At 41.3% G+C, this 22,555-nt stretch overlaps 1 protein-coding gene across 2 annotated transcripts in view; it reads left to right on the top strand.

The window, feature by feature from the left end:
* Positions 1–22,203, top strand: part of UST (uronyl 2-sulfotransferase) — a 175,237-nt gene extending 153,034 nt beyond the window's left edge. For both annotated transcript variants that reach the window (XM_074896585.1, XM_074896586.1), the window contains exon 8: positions 18,424–22,203. In XM_074896585.1, the coding sequence (XP_074752686.1) occupies positions 18,424–18,704 (281 nt within the window). In that variant the 3' untranslated portion in view covers positions 18,705–22,203. The remainder of the gene's footprint in view (positions 1–18,423) is intronic.
* The last annotated feature ends 352 nt before the right edge of the window (positions 22,204–22,555 follow it).

Genomic DNA, 22,555 nt, shown 5'->3' with positions numbered 1-22,555 from the left:
TTTCCAGATAGCTAGTGGGAGGATTTCAGGGGAATGCAAGTTGCTGATGAGTGCATACTCAGGGGAAATGAGGGTATTGAAGAGAAAGAAAAATATAATAATTGGAGATTCAGGAGAAATAGAAGAGCTGTCCAGGGGGCAGTGCCTTAAATTGTCATCTCCCTCCGATTGCTCCAATTGCTCAAGTTAAAACAACAAGTAAATCCCAGCATTTACCCATCTCTCTCTGCTTTGTTGCTTGCTGAAATCCTGGAGCAGCCTCTGTTGTCTGCCCATGCAAGTGCTCCTGCTCTGTTCTCAGACTTCTTCACAATCGATTTATTTCCCCCATGGCTTTCTTTGACTCCTCTGGGCTGGCTTCCCTGTAACTGTGGGATTAATCAGCTCTATGCATCCACCATAGGAAGAAACCTTATTTCTTGTGTTCTGCCAAATCAGTGATAAAACAATATATCCTATTCCTTTGCCTTTTGCAGTATGATTCCATCTAATACTTTTTTGTGTAGTGAAAATCTTAAATGAGGTAACTGTACTTGTCTGTCTGCTTCCATAGTGTTTCTTTCAATTGAGTTTTGGAGTCTGTGAAGTTGTGTGTCATAGTCTGAGCCCAGAGGGAAAATGAGCACCAGCAGCTGCTTGCTCACTTCTTGACCCTCAGAAATGGGAAGGAGAAATAAAGCAAGAGGCTCTGGAATCAAGATAAGGACAGAGAGGGATGATTCACCCATTATGGTCACAGGCAAAAGACAGACTCATTAGGAGAATTTAAAAAACCATCAGTTTAATTAAAACACCACCACCACTTAACAAACAGAGTAGGACAGTGAGAAGTACAACCACATCTTAGAAACACTTTCCCCCTACCCCTCCCTCCTTCCAAGGCTCAGCTTTGCTCCCGATTTCTCTACCTCCTCCCTCTGAGCAGTGCAGGGGGATGGGGAATGGGCATTGTGGTCAGTTCATCACCCGTTGCTTCTGCTGTTCCTTCCTCCTCAGGGGGAGGACTCCTCACACTCTTCCCCTGCTCTAGCGTGGGGTCCCTCTCATCGGAGACAGTCCTCCACAAACTTTCTCTGACATGGGTCCTTCCCATGGGCTGCAGCTCTTCATGAACTGCTCCAGCATGGGTCCCTTCCATGTGTCACAGTCCTCCCAGCAACGGACTGCTCCAGCACAGGCTTCCCTCAGAGTCCCAGCCTTCTTTGGGCGCAGCCACCTGCTCAGGTGTGGGGTCCTCCACGGGCCGCAGGTCGGCATCTGCTCCACCGTGGACCCCCATGGGCTGCAGGGGGACAGCCTGCTCCCTCCCCACGGGCTGCGGGGGAGTCTGTGCTCTGGCGTGCCTCTCCACCTCCTCCTCCTTTCTTCCACTGACCTCAGTGTTTGCATAGGTGTCTTCCTCACAACTTCTCCTCCCAGATTCCCCTTCCTAAATACGTTATTGCAGAGGCACAGCCACCATCACTAATTGGCTCGGCCTTGGCCAGAGGCAGGTCTGACTTGGAGCCAGGCGAGCTTCAAGAAACTTCTCACAGTGGCCACCACTGTAGCCCCTTTCCCCACTATCAAAACACCCCACCACACACACAAACCCAACAGTGTGTTACTGTGTGATGTATTGCTGTACTTACCTACCTGTAAGCCATTATGAGTATTATAACATTGGTATTACAGAGCATGCAAATGCAGGGCTTAAAACAAAATCTGTATGCCTGTCTTGGTCTTTGCTCCTCCTGCTGCTTGTCTGCTTTGATTCATTTCCAAACAGTCAGCTACATTATTTGATTTCTTGCTTTTTGTGGAGTGGAATGGGGAAAAGGAGATGGCTAAAGAGCGCTGTTGGACCTAGCTTTAAAAAAAAAGAGAGAGGGGGTAGGTTGTTTCATTGTTTGCTTGTTTCTAGCCAGAAAGAAGTGCAACACAAGTTACTGGGAGAGCCCAGTGGCTGCTTGTGTTGAGAGAAGGCATGGAGCACGCTGACATTACTGCAGCAGAGTATTCAGTGCATGCTGCCTTGCAAGCAGCATTTGTGTGCACAGTCTGGTCAGAGCCCCCAGAGTTTTGCAGAGCTGTGCTCTTGGGGCTTTAGGATGTTGGCAAGTTTGGAGGTTTACTGCTTGGGCAAGAACATGTGCTTTTGCTGTTACATAAAATGAGAGTGTGGGATTAATGTGTGGCTGATACATAATATGCATCTCCTAAAAGCTAGTGGAAATTGGTCGTGACAGGAATGAGAACATAGCCAAAACAAATTTATTCAAACTGGTCAATAAAAATATTCACAGAAAATTCTATTTTAACCTAAATATCACTAAATATTTTCTTGGGCATTGAAGTCTTACTTTTATTTTTTAAGTTTTCTTCTGCTCTCCACTGTCCCTGTAAGCACTCTGCCAGTTTCACAGTAGCCATGACTGATCTTCAGGGTCTTCAGGCAGCTGACAAACCTAGTTTACTTCACTGGGTATTGACACTACTTAATGTCAAGTGCTTAAATGATGGACCAGGGAAACTGAACTCTCAGCATGATCAGTGAAGAGAGGTAAATGGCTGTATATCTCTCTGGGAGTTGGTTTGATGCCCTGAGTGACTGCCTGGAGTTCAGCAGCAGGAGTAATTCTCACTCATGCTGTGTACTGGTATAGAGTTGGGTAGAGATGGATGTTGTCAAGGAGTTGGCATGCCATAGTGTTTGTAGGAGCAAGGCTGAAGTATGCATATAAACCCAAAGTTTATATCATGCCTTCTTAGTGTTCTCCTTATCTATCCATTAAATAGATCTGAGTGCTATTTGAGCTAAGCTTTTGGTGGAATTGTTTGGGGGTTTTTTGTAGGGCTTGTTTGGAATTTTTAGCACCCTTGGTAGTATCTTTTTCTGTAGTGTTTCCAGGAGCAAAAGCTATGATCTAGTTCCCTGTGGGGCAAAGAAACACAGCAGAAGCCAGGCCTTCCTTGCCAAGAGCAAAGGAGTTGAATGAGGAGGAAGATCTATTCTAGTAAACTCTCATGAAACCCCTGTGTGGTGACCAAAGCAGCTGCTAGAAGAATGCTTAGGGTGAATGAACTGGAGAAGACAGGAAACCTAGGGAAGGAGTTTAGATAGTAAAACTATGAAAGGATCTTGAAGAGGGTAAAGCACAGCAGAACTAGCTGGGGTAAGCGACAATGGTCAAACAAACCTGCTCAACTATTTGGCAATGAGGTAGTTTCACCAGTTGCTTCCACCATGTTCTCTTCATGTTTTTTTCAATGCAGTGCATGTGAGATGCATCTCTGGTCTTGCGCTGTCCACAGCTTATGTTTCAGTGTTTGAGAAGGCCTCAGTCTTTTCCTGTACTGAATCCTGGTTCATAGGGACTAGTGTTTGTCAGGTTTCATCATAAAGGTATCAGGTAATAGTGCTTTCAATGTCTTCCTTTGGGTTATTATTTCAGGATTGGTGGGTCTTTCAGGTGTGGAGGTTTTTTCCATCCAGATTCTTATCCTATCTATTCCCATTCTTAATTTAGTTCAGTAAGTGGTAAATTCAGTGGTACATTTTGAGTGCCTGTGATGGCAATTAAAAGCCATTAGAGACAGGGTATAATCTGGGAATCCTGGATGACAAATAGCGCTTTGAAGAGGGCATGGTCTTTCATCATTTTGGGCACTTAGTTTACCTCATGATTTTGTGTGTTAAACCAATTGATTTTCTTTAATTCCACCAGGTGAGATGCTTAGCATGGAGGATGTATACTCTTTTTAAGCACAATGAATCAGATTTCTCTTGTTAAGATTATTTGGTTTTGTTTGCAAATGTCAAATTACTCTTTCTAGTCAGCATGGTGAAAAAGGGTGAGATGAATGCTATTGGTGTCCAAGACCTTTAAAGAACGACATTATCCTGATAGGCGTATCTATAAGCACACATATATACACACATCCTGATAGACATATATATACATCCTGTTATACCGAGAACAGCTTCCATGGGATTTTTCATAGTCTCAACCATTTTCAGCTCTCATTAGCTGAAAATAACAGGAGCAAATTGCAGCTTGTACAGCTTCGCCTGTTGGGTGCAGCTATGCCAATGCAGGTGGCAAGAAACCTCAGTCTGTCATCCTATATTTTAGCAAACAGCTTACCAAAAATGTCAGCCAGTTCATCTAGAACTTTTACTAACAGAAGAGCAGTGAAATTGCAAAGCATATTTGTCTGTATATTGGATTTCAGCATTTACTTGGCACTTTCTTCTGCTTCTGCTGCTGCTGCTGGAATATGGCATAGGGTCCCTGGCAGGCTCCAGTACTTTGTGCAGTTGAAGAACACATTATTTAGCCTATTTATGGGCAGGCTCACCACTTAGCCAAAGATTTTGCTTTGAATCGCTGAAAATTATTTTCCTTGGTGCATGTTTTTGCAAGCTACTTGTAGAAATCAATGGTTTGAGTTCCTGCTTAATTCAGCTCTTCAGTTCACAGGCTGCTTCCATTATCCTTCCAGACCACATCTTGGTGTACATCCCACTTGTTCAACAGGTTTTGTTTTAATAGAAATAAAAAGTTAGCACATAGAACACTTCGTATCTCATGTGCAGAAAGGGAAGAACTCTCAAGTCCCACACATCTTTTCATATTGTATACACATGTGTGAGTAATTTTGTGAAGAAATGGTACATGATATATTAGTATATTTTATTAGCAATTGGCAATGCCAGACCAACATTTTGATTTCAAAGTAGTGGCAGGACTTACACAGATTGCCACTAAAATCAAAAGACAAATCTAGCACCGCATCCCTGTTTTTAAGTCTTAGCAGACAGACTGGGTAATCAAAGGCAAAAGAGATACAACAAAAGTATTTTGATAAACAGATGTCACCCACTTGAAAGTGTTGAATCTCAGTTTAATTTTTCCCATGCTACATAAATAGTCACTTCGCTTCCTTCAGCTTTGTGGTTTTTCATTTCCCGCTGTTACTCAGACCAAGTGAAAAAAAAAAAAAAAAAAAAAAGAGTAGTTATATTTATGAGGACTCTATATTTGCTCAGTTTAGGGGGTTTTGTTTCTTCAGTAAATGTACTTAACAAAATTAAATGCTCTGGGAATGTGCCAGAAATGCTGTCAACCACTGTGGCAAGCAGATGGATGAAGTTTCTGCTGAACATGATTGCCCGAGTTATGGTGTTTGTTTAGAAACCAATGACCATAGACATTGGCCACACTAGAGTAGCCTGTGAGGAATGTATTTTTAAAGAGCTAGAAGTCACAATTTCATATTCCCAGCACCCGTGGGGCTTGCAGGAGAACTTGGCTTCTGTCTAGACACTGAACTGGGTTCTGGCACCCTGTATACTGAGCACTAGGCAAAACCCGACTGCATGCATTGGTCTCCTGATGAGTGCTGAGTCTAGGTCAAATCATGTGCCTTAGGGCCCTGTTGCCATGTGTAAGGACATATACCCATACAATGCAGTAGGTGTCCTTTCTACATGAACACACACCAAGCTTCCCAGAGATTAATTTTTGATTTTTTCAACAGGCCTTTACAACGCTCTTGATTTTAATTTTTTTTCATTGTTTTTGTTACTATGGGAACCCTGAATTTACCATTCTCTCAGATAACTTTTTCATCATGTTTTCCACAGAACTTCATGAAAATATTCTGGTTTAAAAACATATATATATAGTCAGTGGTGCATTCTGTCTGCAGATTTTTAAAAAGTTGATTATTTATGGTTTTGGAATTTCTTTGACCTGTTGGACAGGGGTAAAATTTAGGTATTTATCCTTCTGGTAAGCTTAGCAAATTGAGTAGGATTTTGTAGGTTTAGAATCAGATTTGTTGTTTTGAGAAATATCTGTTGAAATTGGGCACTGAAAAGTTAACTCTTAGTTTTTAATGATATTTTCTATGTTACTTTACCAGATAAATGTATTTATAGGTTTCCCCTCTTGCTTTTAGAATTAGCCTATGAAGTTGAAGAAATCTCTTGCTCTAAATTGCCTTCTTTATTAAAGTAAAAAGTACTCTCAGTCTTCACACTGGAACAAGTAACAGTTCAAATCTGTGGTAAAAGCACGTAGGTTATCATTTACTTCTGATTCTTAAATATGAAAAAAGTTAAAATTAGTTATATGTTGTATGGCTTTTAAACTTAAAAATTGCAGTGTTTTCCATTAATTATTTGTAGTTCCAATCACACCATCTCAGAAAGGATCTAACAATCAAAAAAGGTACAAAGCAGGAGCAAGGGAGATGATCAGGGATATGGAATGGCTTTCATTGGAAAAGAAATTTAATAAATAGACAACTGAGTTTGGAAAAGAAACAAGTGAAGTGGGATATGCTAGAAACAAAAAATGAACTATGCAAAGAGATTGAATGCAAAATGATTAGTCTTGATTTCTGAGAGAATCAGTTTTAAAAAGTTTAAAATAAGGGGTTGGGTGGTGTTTGTCATGGTTTTGGGTTTTTAAACCAACAAATAACTATTGTGTGGAACTCTCTGCAACACACCGTGCTGATGAGCAGAACCTTGGGAGGATTGCAAAACCACTGCATTCATGGAGAAGTTCATTGTGTCACTACATTTAGAGGTCATCTGTGCAGCTTCTGGCTTCAGGGGCGCATAGCTGCAGAGCACCAGGAGCTGCGAGATGGCACTGGGGGAAGACACCATCTGTGCCTCTGCCACGCCTCCACCAAGCATCCACTACTGGCCATCATTTGAATACTCAGTGTAGTGACTAAGTGGGCACTTCATCTGATCCATTTTGCCTGTTACATGGATTATGTATGTATTTTGTGTGTATTTTAAATTTCCCAGAGACAGGTCTGACAGGTTTGTCCACGCCTGACAGCAGCCATTGTTATTCTGCTGGCTCTGCATGGGTTCAAGCTAACTTTCTTTATAGCAGCCTATATAGTGCTGTGTTTTGGATTTGTAGCCAAGACGAAGCTGACAACACACGAGTATTTTGGCTGTTGCTGAGCAGAGCTCCAAGATCATCAAGGCTTTCTCTGCTTCTCGCTCAGCCCCCTGGTCAGTAGGCTGGGGATGGGCAAAAGGTTGGGAGGGGCGACAACCAGGACAGCTGACCCAACTTGGTCAAAGGGATAGTCCATACCATATAACATCATGGTCATAAATAAAAGCAGGGGTGGAGGAGGAAGAACAGGGGATTGGGCTTCCAAGGTGGCCATAGCTCAAACTGACTGGGCATTGGTCTGTCTTTGAGAAGTGGTGAAGGATTTCCTTTGTATTGCTTCTTTTTTCCCCCATCTATTAAATTATCCTTACCTCTACCCATGAGTTTTCTCACTTTCGTTCTTCCTGTTCTCTCCCTCATCCCATTGTGGGGGAAAGGGGAGTGAGCAAGCAGTTGTATGGGTACTTGGCTGCTGGCTCTACCCACCACAACAGGGTTTCTCTTCTTGTCTTGATGCAACTTTTAACATTGCATGTCTTGTGAATAATGTTGGGGACCTTTATTTGGCCAGTCCTGAAGACTGCAATGTAGAAAATTGCAATGTTCTCAACGAAAGCCCAGTTTGTTGCAGGTTGTGTTCTTTTTAAGCACATTGCTCCCTTCCAAAACTGATTTTTCTTGAAGAGCTCCTCTAATTACTGTCACATCCTTCCTGGTTTCTGTCCCTTTTTATCCTCATTCAGAGGTGTTAATGTTTACGTGTGCTCATAAATACTGAAGTGGAAAGACAGCAGATCGTTTTATCTCGTTTTCTTAAGCACAAGGGAAATTTTTGTGCTGTATAACCCTGAAGCACAGTAGCCATTATGTCAGGGCTAGTATTGTCATTAAATAAAAACAGGGCAGTCATCCTGGAAACTTTGATATTAGCCAGTCTCTCTAACCCTGGAATGAAACTACTGATTGAAACACTGCAGACATAAGACGATTTGCAGGACTAACTGCAGGAGCAGTGGCTTTTCTTACCCTGTAAATCTCCCGTTCTGATTCATGGGTGTTTTCACAGTACTCAGCTAATTCCTTTAACCTGCAATAGAGTTAAGGCTATTGAGAATATACTTCCTGTAAACAAGGTGATAGATGGCAGAACAGTGTACCCATGTATCTCTTCCCTGTCAGCACAGTAGTGCTAAATGTGAGTTGAATTAGGGATCATGGATCAAACTCTGTTTCTTCAATGGATTACTCCTGGTGCTGACGCATGAGCAAGAAGGTGTGCTGCAGCTGATCATGTAAGTCACTGAAGGCAGATGAGATTTGCTATGGTGGGGACTGTCTTTGCTACTGGCTGGTGCAGATGCACAGGATGCATAGGGAGGCCTTTGTCTGAAAAGATCTTGGTCTCATAAGTATGTGTCAGAAATGCCATTTCCTGCCTCCTCCAGGAAGAAAATCTATTGCCTGGAGTACACAGTAAGTACACGCATGTGTAAACATCTTGATGATGTTTGAACAGCATCTAAGCACCTACAAATGTATTCAATTATATTAACCCAAGCAGATTAAAATCACACTTCTTTGTGAATTGGGGCCTGCTTCCAAAATCTCTCAGACATAAAAATAATTGCTAGGGCAAGTTTCCTGTGGCAGCCCACTGAGACACTACACCCTGTGATACAGCCTTTGAGGTAGCTCACCTCACCCAAGTGCTTCAGTGCTCGGAATCAAACAGGTCACACCAGATCTAGGGATTTTCTTCTACCTTTTTCAAGTCCTCATCCCTCACCTGTGGCTGTGCTGCTAAAGTGCTGAGGTTGGCATGAAAAGCCACTGTGTCTCTGTGTAACCACTGCACCAGCATCTGCCTCGGAGGTTTCCGGGAGGGTCACGATCTCTCAACTTGCAGCAAACCCTAAGAGTCCCAAGTTCCCCATCACAGATCAGGGCTGCAGGCTGTCACAGAGACGGCAAAAAGCCCAGGTGTGAATTCACCTTGACTTGAGTTTAATGACTTTGTGGAAATCCATCGGGAGCCTCAGTCACTGTGAAGTCCTGAGATAGCTAAATGTTTGGCTTATCTATCTGTCAGACTCTTAAAGGTCTGCTAGGTGCATAGACATTTCTGTCTTTTTATGAGTGAGGACACTCGCTCTTCACAAGAGCTTCTTAGTGCAGGCATGGAGGGAAGCAGTTGGGTCACCTGGAGCTTCCTGGAAGGAGGAAAGATGAATTCTTGTTTCTGGTTAATAGTAACCTCGGGGGACACAAAGTCCCTGGCAGCCTTAGGGCTTAGCCTTTTTGAGACATTATACTTTGCCTTCTAGCCTGAATGGTAGAGAATCAAGACATTCCCTCTCCAGGAAAAGCATGGGGTGAGAATTGCATTAGCCACACTAGGAGATTACTCTCCTCTCCCAGGACTTCCAGTTAATATAATTCCCCTTTTTTTTATTTTTTTCTCTTGCTGAAACAAGTCTGCCTGTGTTAAACAACGGACCCTTTTCCTCGGTTTTGGCCAGAGGAGGAAGCCTTTGTCCCGATACCCTGGCGGCTGGCCAAGGCGGTCGGGCTGTGGGCCAGGAGGGGGTGAACTTGAAAGGAACAGTGTGTTGTTTCTGCTCTGGTAGCCTTCTTCCTTCTTCACCAGTGCCCCAGTCCCTGGCTGCCTTCAGTTGCTCATTATACACAAAAGAACCTGAGGGTAAAAGAGAATTTTCTCTTCACTGCCTGTAACTTGCAGTAGTAAGAAAGCAAGCAATTTCAGGGCTTTCAGTTGTCTGTGTGCAGACATAGTTGGGAGAAAATCTTCTTAGAACAGGCAATTTTCTCACAAGGGAGAAGTGCTAGCTATTTTTTTTTTTTTCCCCCACCATTTTAATAGTAGCTTTCATACAGTAATGTACATCTTCCAGTCGTGTATACCCTATCAGCAGCAGTTTTACATTGGCAGTGCATAGGTTTTATTATTGGCCATTGCTTTAGTCCTAGTTAGTATTTTTGCTTTCGTTTCTCATTTTAGTAGTTATATAAAGCAATAAGCAGTCATATATGTGCTCTAGGAAGACAAGAAGAGGCAGCACTTAGAATTAATAATTTTTGAAGGCCATGTTCTCAAACTTTTTTTAAAAAAGTGTTACTTCACATTCCTGCAAGGTCTGATACTGCAGGGTGGTGACCAACTAGCATTGAACAGCCAGTGACTAGAAAAGGTAGCAAATTAGGTGTTCAGACATCTTCCAAAAATTACATTCACACTGAGATATTTCAAAGGCACTGACAAAAAGGCTTTTGCAATTGGTGCTCCCAACTTGGAAGCTGGCACGTGCCATACATTTGGAACTTGCATCTATGAAAGACTTATATGGACCATTGGGTCATTCAGCTTGGCTTCTTGTGTTCTGCAGGCCACACAGTTTCTCTTACTTCTGTACAGAGATCAGTAACTGGAGTTGGCTAAGTTATCCAGCATTGATATAAAAATACCAAGTTATAGCAAATCAACTCTTTTTGTTTTCTTCTAGTGATTAATCACCTTCACCACTTTAAAAAGCTGTGCCTTACTTCCAGTCTATGTTTCTCTGGTTTCTGCTTCCAACCCTTCAATATCCATAGTTTTCTCACCATGAAAATATGCAGATGCTGTAAACAAGTCACCTCTTGATCTTCTTTTTTTTGGTAAGCTGACCAAAATGAATTTATCATCTTTCTCTAAAGTGTCCCTTCCAACCCCAGTATTCATTCTGAAGCTGTTTTCATACCCTGTCTGATTTAGGATGTGGTTACAAAACTGGATGTTGTATGCCAGTGTTGCAGTCATCAGTACTATATATGGAAATAAAGACACCTCCACCTCACTCCATCCCTCTTAGACATTGTAATCTTGCACAGCATGCCTCTCCCATTGCTTCCTTTTTGTGGACAAAAAATCACAGATAGCAGCCTACTGTGACTCAAAGCACAAAGGCAAGATGCCTGCTCTAGGTTCTCGAGTCCCAGGCTATATCTCTGCAGATTTTCTGCATCACGTACCTGTGGTGAAGCTTTTCCTGCTTGTGAGCACTGCTAAAATTTGTCTCGATCACTCCAACTTTCTCTTCTCTCTGCAAAAAAGTAACAGTGTTAGTATCTGCGTAAGCTACTATGAAACGCTGTTCACAAACGATCTGTAAGAACCTATTTTTACATTGTGGTTTTCTCAGTTCCAGACTTGACTGGATCCATTCAATAATACTTATACAGCTATAAAAGATACATTAAAAATTGCATATGAACTGCAACTATAGCAATTCTTTCAGCAACTCAAACTAGAGAATCCTGGCATTTCCTCTGTAGATGACTTTGGTTTTGGCACCTCCAACTCTGTCTAGTTCAACTTAGAAGTTGCTTAACAGCAATAAAAGTACCTGACCACATTCTCATAGGAATCCGCCTTTTCACTCTACGAATGTGGGTTAATTTTCAGCTTTTTTTTTTTTCCTTCTATGTTAGCTTACCTTAACTGGGAATGCAGCGTTAAAGTGCACCAAATAAAGGAGTCTCTTAGAAGACCCTGTTGAGATTTGTTATCTGATCATCTGTGAGACACAGCATGTTTCCAGGCTGGGGCAGCAGCAGAGACAGTGTGTGGTACAGGAGCGTCGGCTGAGGTGTCCCACGCAGCTGGAAATCCACATTGGTGGATCCACAGCTCTGAACTGGTAGGAGCAAAGGCATAACACCATGAAGTTTCTAGGAGTAGAGTTGGAGATTTCATGATAAATACTTACTGGCTGGAGAAGAGACCTCAGAGAGTGGTAACTGTTTATAAGTATGGAGAAAGTAATATATTTGCATTGCTGAGTGTGTTGTAAGGCAAGTGTTTCATAATAATGATATAATGCCTTTAATAGTTTAAGTGGTATTTCAGAGCACTATTGAATGCATATCACTGTTACACTGTCCAGTTGACAGCCAAACCAGTGCAGTGTTGACCTCTGCAATATATTCTCAATATGTTACTTGCATACTGTAGGAAGATGTTACTTTTGTTATTTTCAGCCTTATTGGCCCAAAGTGCTTCTTACATTTATCACTAACATTATTCTTTCTTTTGGTTGTTTTTTTTTTTCTTATGTTTATTCCTTGTTCTGATTTTGTGCCATGCCTCCTTGGTATTTACATCCTTGAGCATTAGTAGTTGTTTGATTACATGTCTTTCAGATTATCTCTGTGAGCTCTTCCTGGCTAATCTCTGTTTTGGCATCCCTCCATTTTTCTGTGCCAGGTTATCATTCTCTAAGCTCCCTGCATTTTAACCATGTTAATGTTAATAATGGAATTATACTAGGTTAACAGAGATATTATTCTTCCCTCTGGATTCCTTATTCGTTGTAGTGGTAAGAAAGAAGAAAGAGCATTGCTATATATAACTGTCTCACCTAGTTCAGTCTGTGTCATGGGCAGCCATCATTCTGCAGTGTCCATGTACAGTCTGGTGTATTTGCTCCTAAGATCCTTGTTTGATAAACAGGACATCTGATTTGCCTAGGATTACAGGCTTTTGGAGTTCTAGGTGTTTCCATGACCCCTGGAGAGCTGTCCTTTTAGAGAGATCCATATCTGACCTTTAGGAGACAGGACATTCCTGTGTGCCGGTGGGCTAGAGTTCTAATCCCCAGGAGTTAGGAGTCTTTCCCTGTCATCAAAGCAGCACAATAATTCAGGACAGAAATGCTAAAACAAAGCAAGCACTGCGAGTGAGTCCTCAGCATGCACATGAGTGTCTAATCTTTATCTACATGTTGTTAAAACTTACACCTAACTTTGTTAATGTGAATAACAGAGAAGAGAGCAGTAAGGAGGTCAATAAATGGGATTCATAGTGTTTCAGACAGACAAAACTAGTAGATGCTATGGGACAAATTACCACTTAGTTTTCCGTCAACTTTGTTTTTTAATACATTTCATCCCGGTTGGTGACTCTGTTAGGTTTTCTCCACGGTCCCTGCTTTCCTTCAGTAAACATGAGCCTATGCGAGGCACTCGGTTGCACAGTACAACCATGATGCACCATCCCTCCTCCCGCCTGGGACCTGGGACCTGCCCTGGGTCACTGCACTCCAGGGCAGTAGCAGCCCTGTGGCTGTCAGAAAGACGGCGCATGAGCCAAACACATCAGCATCTCATCTGTTCTCCCCAAACCATCCCTTCCCAGTTATCCTTCAAGAGCCCAGCTAAAAATTTCAAGTTTGTAAAGTAAATCAATTTTGCCAGAAAAATTTCTGCTGAGCTGCAGTTAGATATTCTGGGGGGAGATAATTTTTAGCATAGCCATCAGAGCCCTGCTTTAGCATCACAGTGATTGTTCTGAGTGGCATATCAAGCAGAGGCCCTTGCCGATTCGTACGTCACATCTAACCACAGTGACATATATTTATTTCCATTTAAAACTGTGCAGAAGTAGGTGTGTGCTGCAGCTCAGCTGCATATGATTGAAACGCGGGGCCTCCCCGTGTAGTTCCAGGAAATGAGTTTACTATATCTGTGACAGCCATCGTGTTCACACAGCCTTAGAGCAGTGGAGCTTGGTGTGGGGTTTTTCCACCGCCGGCATTAGCCGGGCAAGCCCGTGGTTATGCTCGCCTGCAGCCATCCTGCGCTGGCTCCAGCCTGGCTCCCCTCTCCCCACCGGATCCCCGAGGACCCTGGGCTCCCTGCGGCTTTGTCCAGGAGCAGCGCTGCGGAGCAAGCCTCTGCGTTGCACCCACCGAAATGGCAGGGTACTGGAGAGAGAGTCACTCTGAAATTCTCTTCTGAGGTGGGGAATGCCTTTAGGATCATTTTGTCTAAATATGGCAATCCAAGGTTTTTTGAGCCATAGAGCATAAAAACCACTTTTCCCTATGGTTTGGATTGCTGTGGTGAGTAACGCCAATTTCTTAGGTTTTTTTTTTTAAATTTAAAAAAAAAAGGAGAAAAAAGTGAGAATGGGGAAAGTAATAGTAAATATTCATCACCTAGTAACCCAAAAGAATTTAATTTTCTTCATCCATATCTGCATACCAATTTAGTCTTAACTCAAGGCATGAGCAGGCTGCATTGGGAGGTTGGGTTACTGTATAGTACATTCTTTTTAGTAATTTTAAAGAATGCCAAACCAAACACAGTTTAAAAAAAAAAAAAGCTAAAAAGTAAATGGTGTAGTTTGTTGCCCTCCATATGGTTAGCTGTCTCAAAGGTCATAAAATGGGGGTCCTTTGGTGGGACAGCTGGGTTTGTGTAGCATATGCAGATTGTTATTTTGGCTTTAAGCCAGATCTACCTAATTTTTCCATTTTGCCTGTATGATGAGGAGAGGTGGTTAAGGTGACTTCAAGGGGCAGTTCTGTGATTTCATTCATATTAGTATTAAAGAGCCTTTTAAGAGTGTTTAAGATTAGAAACCAGTCTAAATAAAATTCAAGTGCAAAAAAAAGTGGAGTTCACTAGTTTTATCAGAAGGTTGAGCCTGCAACCAGGCACAGCCCCAACTTCCACCATCTGACAACCAGCACCTCACAGCCTCTTACGCACTGCAGTTACTGATGACGATACTGTGAGGCAAACCAGTAGAAGCCAGAAAAGCTACATTGCTCCTGTAGCCTTCCAGAGTGTGGGTGTTTCTATCTGTACGTATGTATACATCTATAGATGTAGGTGTGTGCATAGGGCAGAGAAGAATTGCACACATCCAGGAATCTGCAATGCCATGACGACTGCAATTTCAGAGGAGTATATTTTGTTGCTTTCTTGCCACCCACCGCAAGGGTGGCATGCAGCACCTGGCTTCTTTGGCAGATGGGGTGCCAGTGAGCTGCTCCCTGCCTGGCACACCACCAGCAATTTCCCTCTTGGCTGGTCCTGCCCCACACTGACAGCCCCCCCAAGAAAACAGTTCAGCGCTTTTCCCCTCCTTGGCATTGGCAGCACTCCTGGGCTGAACACAAGTGCCTCTCTCTGCTGGGAGGAGCAGCCACCAAAGGGAGCAGGAGCTGTAAGAAGTGGCTTTTCCCACTTAGAGGCCTGGAGGGACCGTATAAGTAAAGAGCTTTTTCCAGCAAGGTAAATGGAGTTTTCTGTAACAGAAATAACCTATGTAAAATAAAAATGGAGTTGGCAAGCAGTATAAAGGCTTCAGCTTAATAAATGCAATATTTAGTAGTGTATATTTGCTGCTGAGTTTGTAAAGAAAACCAGACTGCAAAGCTGGCGGGAGCTACCAGCTAAGCACCAGAAAGAGGAATGTCTTGAAGTGTTCAGTAATCGTAAGGCAGCAGTTGCCTTCTCACCTAAGGACAGACTGAGTACAGTGTCCTTCCTGGAGTGTATTCATCCAATACCCACCAGTGGCAACTTGAACAACTGACTGCAGATTTTAAAAAGATGAGACATTCATTAGTGTGTTCTGGTCTATGAGTAGAGGTGGTGTAGAAAAGAAAAAGTTATTGGGGAACCCGAATATTTTCACCAAAAATATTTCACATCGTTTTCTAGCTATAGGTAGTGCTTTCTATGCAAATGCCTATTTTAAGTGCAAGCATTTCATGATCCTTCCTCTACACTTTTTCTTAGCTACAGCACCTTAAAGATTGCCTCTTTATTTTTACTTCAGTTTTTGTATATTTTAATCATTTCACTCCTACTTAAATGAAACTATACAAATTGATAAACTGTGAACAGTCAGTAAGTATAGAGCACATATCACCATGCATCACTGTAATTAAGACACAAAGAACTATGTAATAAGTTGTTTACTTAGATATGTGAGTAGAGACAGAGATTTTGGTGTAACAAGCTACAAAGTTTGGTGTAAAAGCTCCATTTAATTACAAAGCAGCATGTTTTAATTGTTACCGACTAATGAAAACCATTCTTCCTTTAGAGAAGCAATTAAGAGTCCAGATGCAAATAGAATTAATGCTTTAAATATTTTTTTGTGATTTAGAACAGCATTACATTTAGTAAGCTAGTCAACCTGTTCTCTCTTTGTATCATATTCTTCCTACATTTCAAATTACTCTGCTGTAACTGGTAATCAAAACTGAGAGGGAGAATAGCTCTTTCAGATATAACTTTTTTCTGCACCAGATGTGTGTAACACTGTGAAGTCAAATGAATATGAGAATGTACAGCCCAGCAGCACTTGCTGTCTCATGTAGTATTATTAAAATGAATGGTTCTCAGCTGTTTTTCTTTAATTCCTTTACTCTGAAGTAGGAAAATGTGTGTCCATTGTCTGAAAATTAAAATGTGTTTATAGATACCCTAAACTATATGAACATTAATCTTTTTAAAATATAAAGAAAGCAGTTCATGTTCACATAGCTGTACTCTACCCTTCTGTTGTACTTTTCAAGATTTAAAATCTTGCATAATAGCGACTTTTTGTCTAAAGATCATTGCTGTTGTGTTTGTTAGATGGACTTACTCATCTTTTAGTACCTCTTGAAATAAATGGGTTTACCTTTGGTTCAAATTCCTCTCTTCCCTGAAAGGTTATTCTTGATTGTTTCTATTGGATGAGCGTATTGCTTGTGGAATCCCAAGAACAACTCGCTTTTCCTACTAGGAACCATTGATCCATCCCTTAGCCTTACATGTAAATGATTGTGTAAACGTTGTTTCTCTGTAGAGCTGCTAAGCTCATGTTTAGCTTTGCTGGCAGGTGCTTCAGAAGACCTCAGTTTGGACTGCTCATATGAGCAAAACTTTTCCCGTGATAACATTCCATTTTGATTCAGGGACTTCTTCTGGAAGTGAGGGTGGTCGCTGCTGCTGGGACCTGGTTGGAAACATGAAATGTTCTTTGTTGTCTGCTTCCTCCTTGTAAGCTTTTTCTTCTCCATGCTTTATGGTCTGACCCTTTTGAATTCCTCCAACTTGCAGAACTGCTGTTACAGAATTAGGTTTCCATATTGAAATGCAGCTCTGCTTCACTGCAACAGTTTATCGTGTAGTCATATAGAATATCAGGATTTCTGTTTGGCATTTGAGGTGGCACAAATAGAGGATTTAAATATTAAGGAAAGAATGAGCAGCAGACTATGCTGGAACAAAAAAAGCCAGTTCTCATGCAGACCTTGCTGTTGCAGCAAAGAGCAAGAAAGTGAAGTAAGGACTGACAAGATTGAAATTAATCTATTGGTTCTGGAGTTCTAGAAAATGGCCTTAAGAGATCCCCCAGTCAAGTGTCTTCCCTCAAGAGAGAATCAATCAATGAGCTCTCAAAATCCTCCAGTGGCACAGCTTTTGTAACTTGTATGCTCTACTACACTGCGTAACTATCCTTGCCATGAAAAAGGTTTTTAACCAATGTCTAACTGGCATCTCCTTGCTTCCATGCAAGCCCATTCATCTTGCCGTGTCTGCACCCAGGTGTATTCTGAGGCTCTTGCAGTTATTTTCATCAGCATCACATTCTCTCAGAGTAACACATGGGGCTTTCAGAAAACCTAATTATAGAAGCTCATACTTCAGCAGTGTAGATTCATCTCCACTTCTCCTAAAGAAAGTTGCAGTTGTTAGGGTTGATACAAGGATGCCACAGGTCAGTACTTCCAGCTTTTTCTGTTCTCTTCTTCACAGTTGACTTTCAGTTATGTTTCTTTCTTGGAGAAGAAAATACATAGGGTGCTCTGACAGCCTGTTGCCATCTGGTAGAAAACAGCAAAATGATTGCCTTAGAAGCCCACTTTACACCTTGTTCAAATGCATTAATCTTCAACGGTAGCATAATCTATTGAGAGAGGAGGCAAAGAGGCAATTCAGTATTTTTGTTAGTAACTCGTAATTCTTTGTTAGCAATAAAGGTGTTCTATTTCAGTTTACCAAAGCAAGAGTTGTCAGATGAAGAAAACACTGAAATCTTCTGGTCCCAGGGCACGACAGGAAGATGAGTCTAGTTTACTTAACAGGTGTAACAGGATGAGAAAGTCAGCAGGCACATTTGGTCTTGAGGTGTCATGTGGTGATGCCAACACTGCTTTGATGCTAGCCTGAGATGGATTTGGGTTGATAAATACCTGTTTAAATTTAAAGAATAATAAAGCACAACTGAGACACAGCATAGTATGCCACACAGGAAATAATTTATTAGTTCAGCTCAGCTGTGTGCTGGATATATACTTCACATGCATAAGGCAAAATTTCCAAAGCTAGCAAAGATTATGGGTTTCTCTACATGTAGTTTACACTCATAATTGTATGACCTAATTTGCATTTTCAGATAAGCATCACCGATTAAGACCCTCGGTGACTACACATAATGCCAAATGCCATGTATGAACGAGCCATATTTAAACATGCAAGTATAACTTCAAACATCTATTTATTTTATATCTCTTCCTGACAGTAAATCCATTATTAAGGAGACAGATTGAGCATATTTGTATCAGTAATGCAGCATGCCCTAATGTTTTTAAAAAAAAAAAAAAGTTTAGGTCTGGTCTCGTTAATCAGCATCCACCATGTTGCTTGTTTTGTTTTTTTACAGAACATAGGAAACTTGGCAATCTGACTGTGACAGTGAAAAAGACCGTCCCCTCTCCAGAAGCAATACAGATCCTCTACCAACGCATGAGATACGAATATGAGTTTTATTACTATGTCAAAGAACAGTTCCACCTGCTAAAGCGCAAGTTTGGACTGAAGTCTCATATCAGGAAACCACGTCCCAGACCAGAGTTCTTCATTCCTTCTCCCCTGGAAACAGAGGAGCCGATAGACGATGAGGAAGATGATGAAAAGTGGCTAGAGGATATCTATAAAAGGTGATGGATGGAAGAGCTATCCTTTCTCTTCTGGTGACCCCTCCAGCTTTCTTAAGATTTTTTTAATTATTATTAAAAGTAATTCCTTAAGGAACTGAGTTAATGCGCAGCAGCATTTGAAACAGAATGAAAGAGACCATTCCCACATGCTGAGGCCATCAGGAGATACCTGGTTTTGCAGGTTTGATTCATTCTATGGTGTTGGCTCTATAGCGTCTTTGCTATAGCATAGTTCAACAGACAAGTATCTACTGTCTATCACAAAATAACTTTTGGAGTACACAATAGTCCTCTGGGAACCTGCAAAACCTAAAATAATAGATTAGGCAGTCTTGAAAAGTAAATTTTACGGACTCTGGTTCTCTCTCTTTCTCCAGAAACAAGTCTTTGTTGCATAACTCTGCGGCATTAACTACCAGCAATGTGAACTACGGGCAGTGAGCCATTTGGGAAGAGTGCCTCTTTCTGCCCAGAGCACACTGGTGTCCCAGTGGTACGGTCAGAGCCATTGCCCTGTCTGTGCACATCCAAGGATAACAGGCTCAGAAAGGGGCTAGATAATGGCTTCTGAATTACCCGGGGCAGGAGGAGTGAGGCTGCTATTCTGGCAAGTTAATATTAGTGGACATAAGGCAAGTTATACAGACCAGATGTTTTTGGCAAACCCTTCTAGTTCATGGAGTGGAAAAAGTTACCAGGTCAGTGAATGGCAACAACAGATGAAAAGTGCAAGGCAGGATTACCTAAACTGTAGAGTTTTGTCTCTGCAGTTGAGCACATTTCTATTAGACTCTGAAGGAAAAGGTGCAGCATAGGGTTTTTATGTTCAGGAAGGGTATTTGTAGATTTTTATTCTTTTTATGGGTCACAAACCCTAAGAGATACAGGAAAAGTCACTCATTAAAAAACTTAGATGATCTGGAACTCCTATTAAGCATGACCAGTATTTCTGCAATCACAGAATTTAGTTGTTCACATCTGAAGCTGAATGCAGCTGCCTCATCAGCAGACACCTCCTTTTAGCGTGGCTAGAAGTAAAATTAACAATATGGACATACACAGCTTCTCTAGCTGAAATATTTCAGGATGATAAAACAAAGAAAAGAAGGTATGCTCTGTGAAACCAATGATGATTCAATGATATGTTGTTAAGAGAGTCACTGTGAAGGTTGCCCTTGTTAATCACTACAGGTATTATCAGCAAATGCTAAAAAGGGGATGGGTGGAGACTGGGAGGGCCCTGAAAGGGGAAGAGCTCCAATATGTGACATGCTGTTGTCTTTAAGGAGGGTGTCCCCAGGGTTTCCTGTGATGTGCGGGCTTGCTTGCCGGCTGTTCAGCAGCTTGCCAGGACTGGGGGTGCAGAAGTGCCAGACCTGCAGGCAGCAATGGGCAGAGCTATTTGGCATCATCTGCTCCATAGCAGAGTAGGGAGGACTTCGGGGTCTTGATGAGGCCTTGACCTCATGCACTATTGTTGCCAGAGAAAACTGGACTAGTAGATGATAATAGCAATAAATTCCCGTCCTAGAGCACAGGAAAGAAGCGGGGCCAAGGAGTTGCAGCTTCTTGACAGGATGAGTCCCAGTAACACTTCAGGGGCAGTGCACCTCTGTCTAACTCACGTCCTTTCTCAAATATCTACCAGGCAATTTTTGCTTCTTATTCTGCAGCTGCCTCAGCAGCATGTCTGCCATCTGCAAGGTCATACTTCACTTTGCAATAACAAGCAAAAGTTATTTTGTGATGGACGAGGCATATAAACTCGGGCTAAGCTCGAACATGCTTTCCAAGGGTTTCCTCTTCCGTGAGCCTGCTGAGAACCAATAAACATTACGGCCCATCTTCATCACCAGTCAATCTTTACTGTACGTACATGCAGAGAACAAAAATAAAGAAGTGTAATCGTGTTAAGACAAGATGCTAACTTTACCGAAAATATTATGTAGAAGATTCTGTTCTCGTTATTAACATCCCAGGTTGGTGGTAGCAATGCACTACCGTGGGGGAGCATGTTAAAGAAAACTGAAAATGGCACAGATAACAACTAACATATTAGCTAAAATATGAATCTGCTGCATTGTATATTTTAAGTGGTTTCTATGAAATTACATTGAAAGAGTAATGATTAGTTTACACACTGTGGAGTTGTTATATTTTGGAAAGAAAACTAATATTCTTACCTTTCTGAAATTCTGTTTGAATCCTTTTTGCCAACGTTGTAACAGAATAATCAGTCACCTAACACTTCTGCAAGTTCACTGCCGCTTACCATAAAGTCTATTTTTATCTGTTTATTTAATGGTATCTTCAGCCATCATTACTTATAGCCTAAATACAAAACCTGTTTAATGATTTACTTGCTAGGTTTTAATGTTGTTGTATCTTTCGTAACAACCAACCTGGCCTCTCCTCCTTGAATGGTACTTCATAAATTTATCTGGCACGTAGCATCTAAGATTCCTGGTCCTATGGCCTATTCGTCTGTCATGAAATATATTTTACTTAATTGTTAAAAGGTACGTTTTAAGCTAGTTAATCTTTGACTTATTTATTGAAACTTTTCAGCACATTCCAAATTCTAAGTTGCTCAGGAAGAAGTTGATTTAAATGATTATATTTTGGTCTGATTAATATTTCTTAATCAAAAAAAAAATCATTGTTTGTAAGCCTTTAGCCCACGACAGCTTTGGAAGTGCCATGCATGTACTTGTAAATCTTTGTGGAGGGAAAAAGGTGGGTGCTTGACATTTATGAAAATAAGAAAACATATGTGTACATAAGCTTAGCTATAAATGAAAGCAACGTATGTTTTGGGATGAAATATTCTTTAACTTATTCGCTACCATCTGAAATATAAATAAGCCATATGACTCCTTATTTTTCAGTCCAGTGATGCTTAAAAATAAAACTTGCACATTTCTTCCTAGCACCATAGTCCACTTGCTTACACTAGTTTTCTTGCCTGGGTACAAGGGCAGTGGGAAAGATCTTGGAGTTACACCTAGCACAGCAGGATTGGATACGGCACAGTTTATCATCTGAAAGTCATACATTAGCAGCAAGATTGGGGCAGGTTGTTCCTGGGTTATTCTATGTCCCAAACTGTCTGGAGGTGTGAAAGTGAAGGCAGAATTATTTAACTCACCTAAGAAGTGCAGTAAGTACCCTGCTTTCTGGATGCTAAGTAAAAAGATGTTTGATCCAGGAGAGAAACAGCTTAGTGTCCCCATTCACTCCATTTTACTAGATGTGGTGTTGGATGGCCAGGCGTAAAAGCTCCAGTAGTCCAGAGTGATGTTATAATGTAAGTGAAACATCAGTGCTTTCACACTAAAGAGAAAATCAACCATTGTTAAGATGCAGCATTCTGGGAAAAAAATAAATTTTAGTCTTAAGTTCCAAGTGACAGTGACAAATGGTGCAGTTTTTTGTTCCTGTTTAATTTAATTCTCTTCCACATAAATTGTGCTGGTGATGCAAGGCTAAGTCCGAGTATCTGAAATGTTCTCTGCTTATATGTAGAGAAGCAGCTCAGCAGAATTGCTGATGTATTTGAAGCATGTCAATTTCTTTGTGATTCTTTATCATTGGACCTAATATAGAACAGTATGTAGTAGCATAAAGACACAAACAAACCCATGAATTTTAAGCACTGGAGAACAGATCTGTGGTTTCCAGCCATGGAATTCTTCCTCCTTTCAATACTTGATGTAATAAAAATATTTAATGTAAAGGTAGATTTTTTGACTAACAAATGAAAACACACTGCATACCAACTTGAGTCCTCTTATCAAATGAAAAAACACTGTCTGCCAAGGAATAAAACCCTACATCCTCTTAAAAAATAAAGGT

This window comes from Athene noctua, chromosome 1 (genome assembly GCF_965140245.1).
Source record: "Athene noctua chromosome 1, bAthNoc1.hap1.1, whole genome shotgun sequence".
NCBI classification, from domain to species: Eukaryota; Metazoa; Chordata; class Aves; order Strigiformes; family Strigidae; genus Athene; species Athene noctua.
This window is presented reverse-complemented; position numbering and strand designations above follow the sequence as displayed.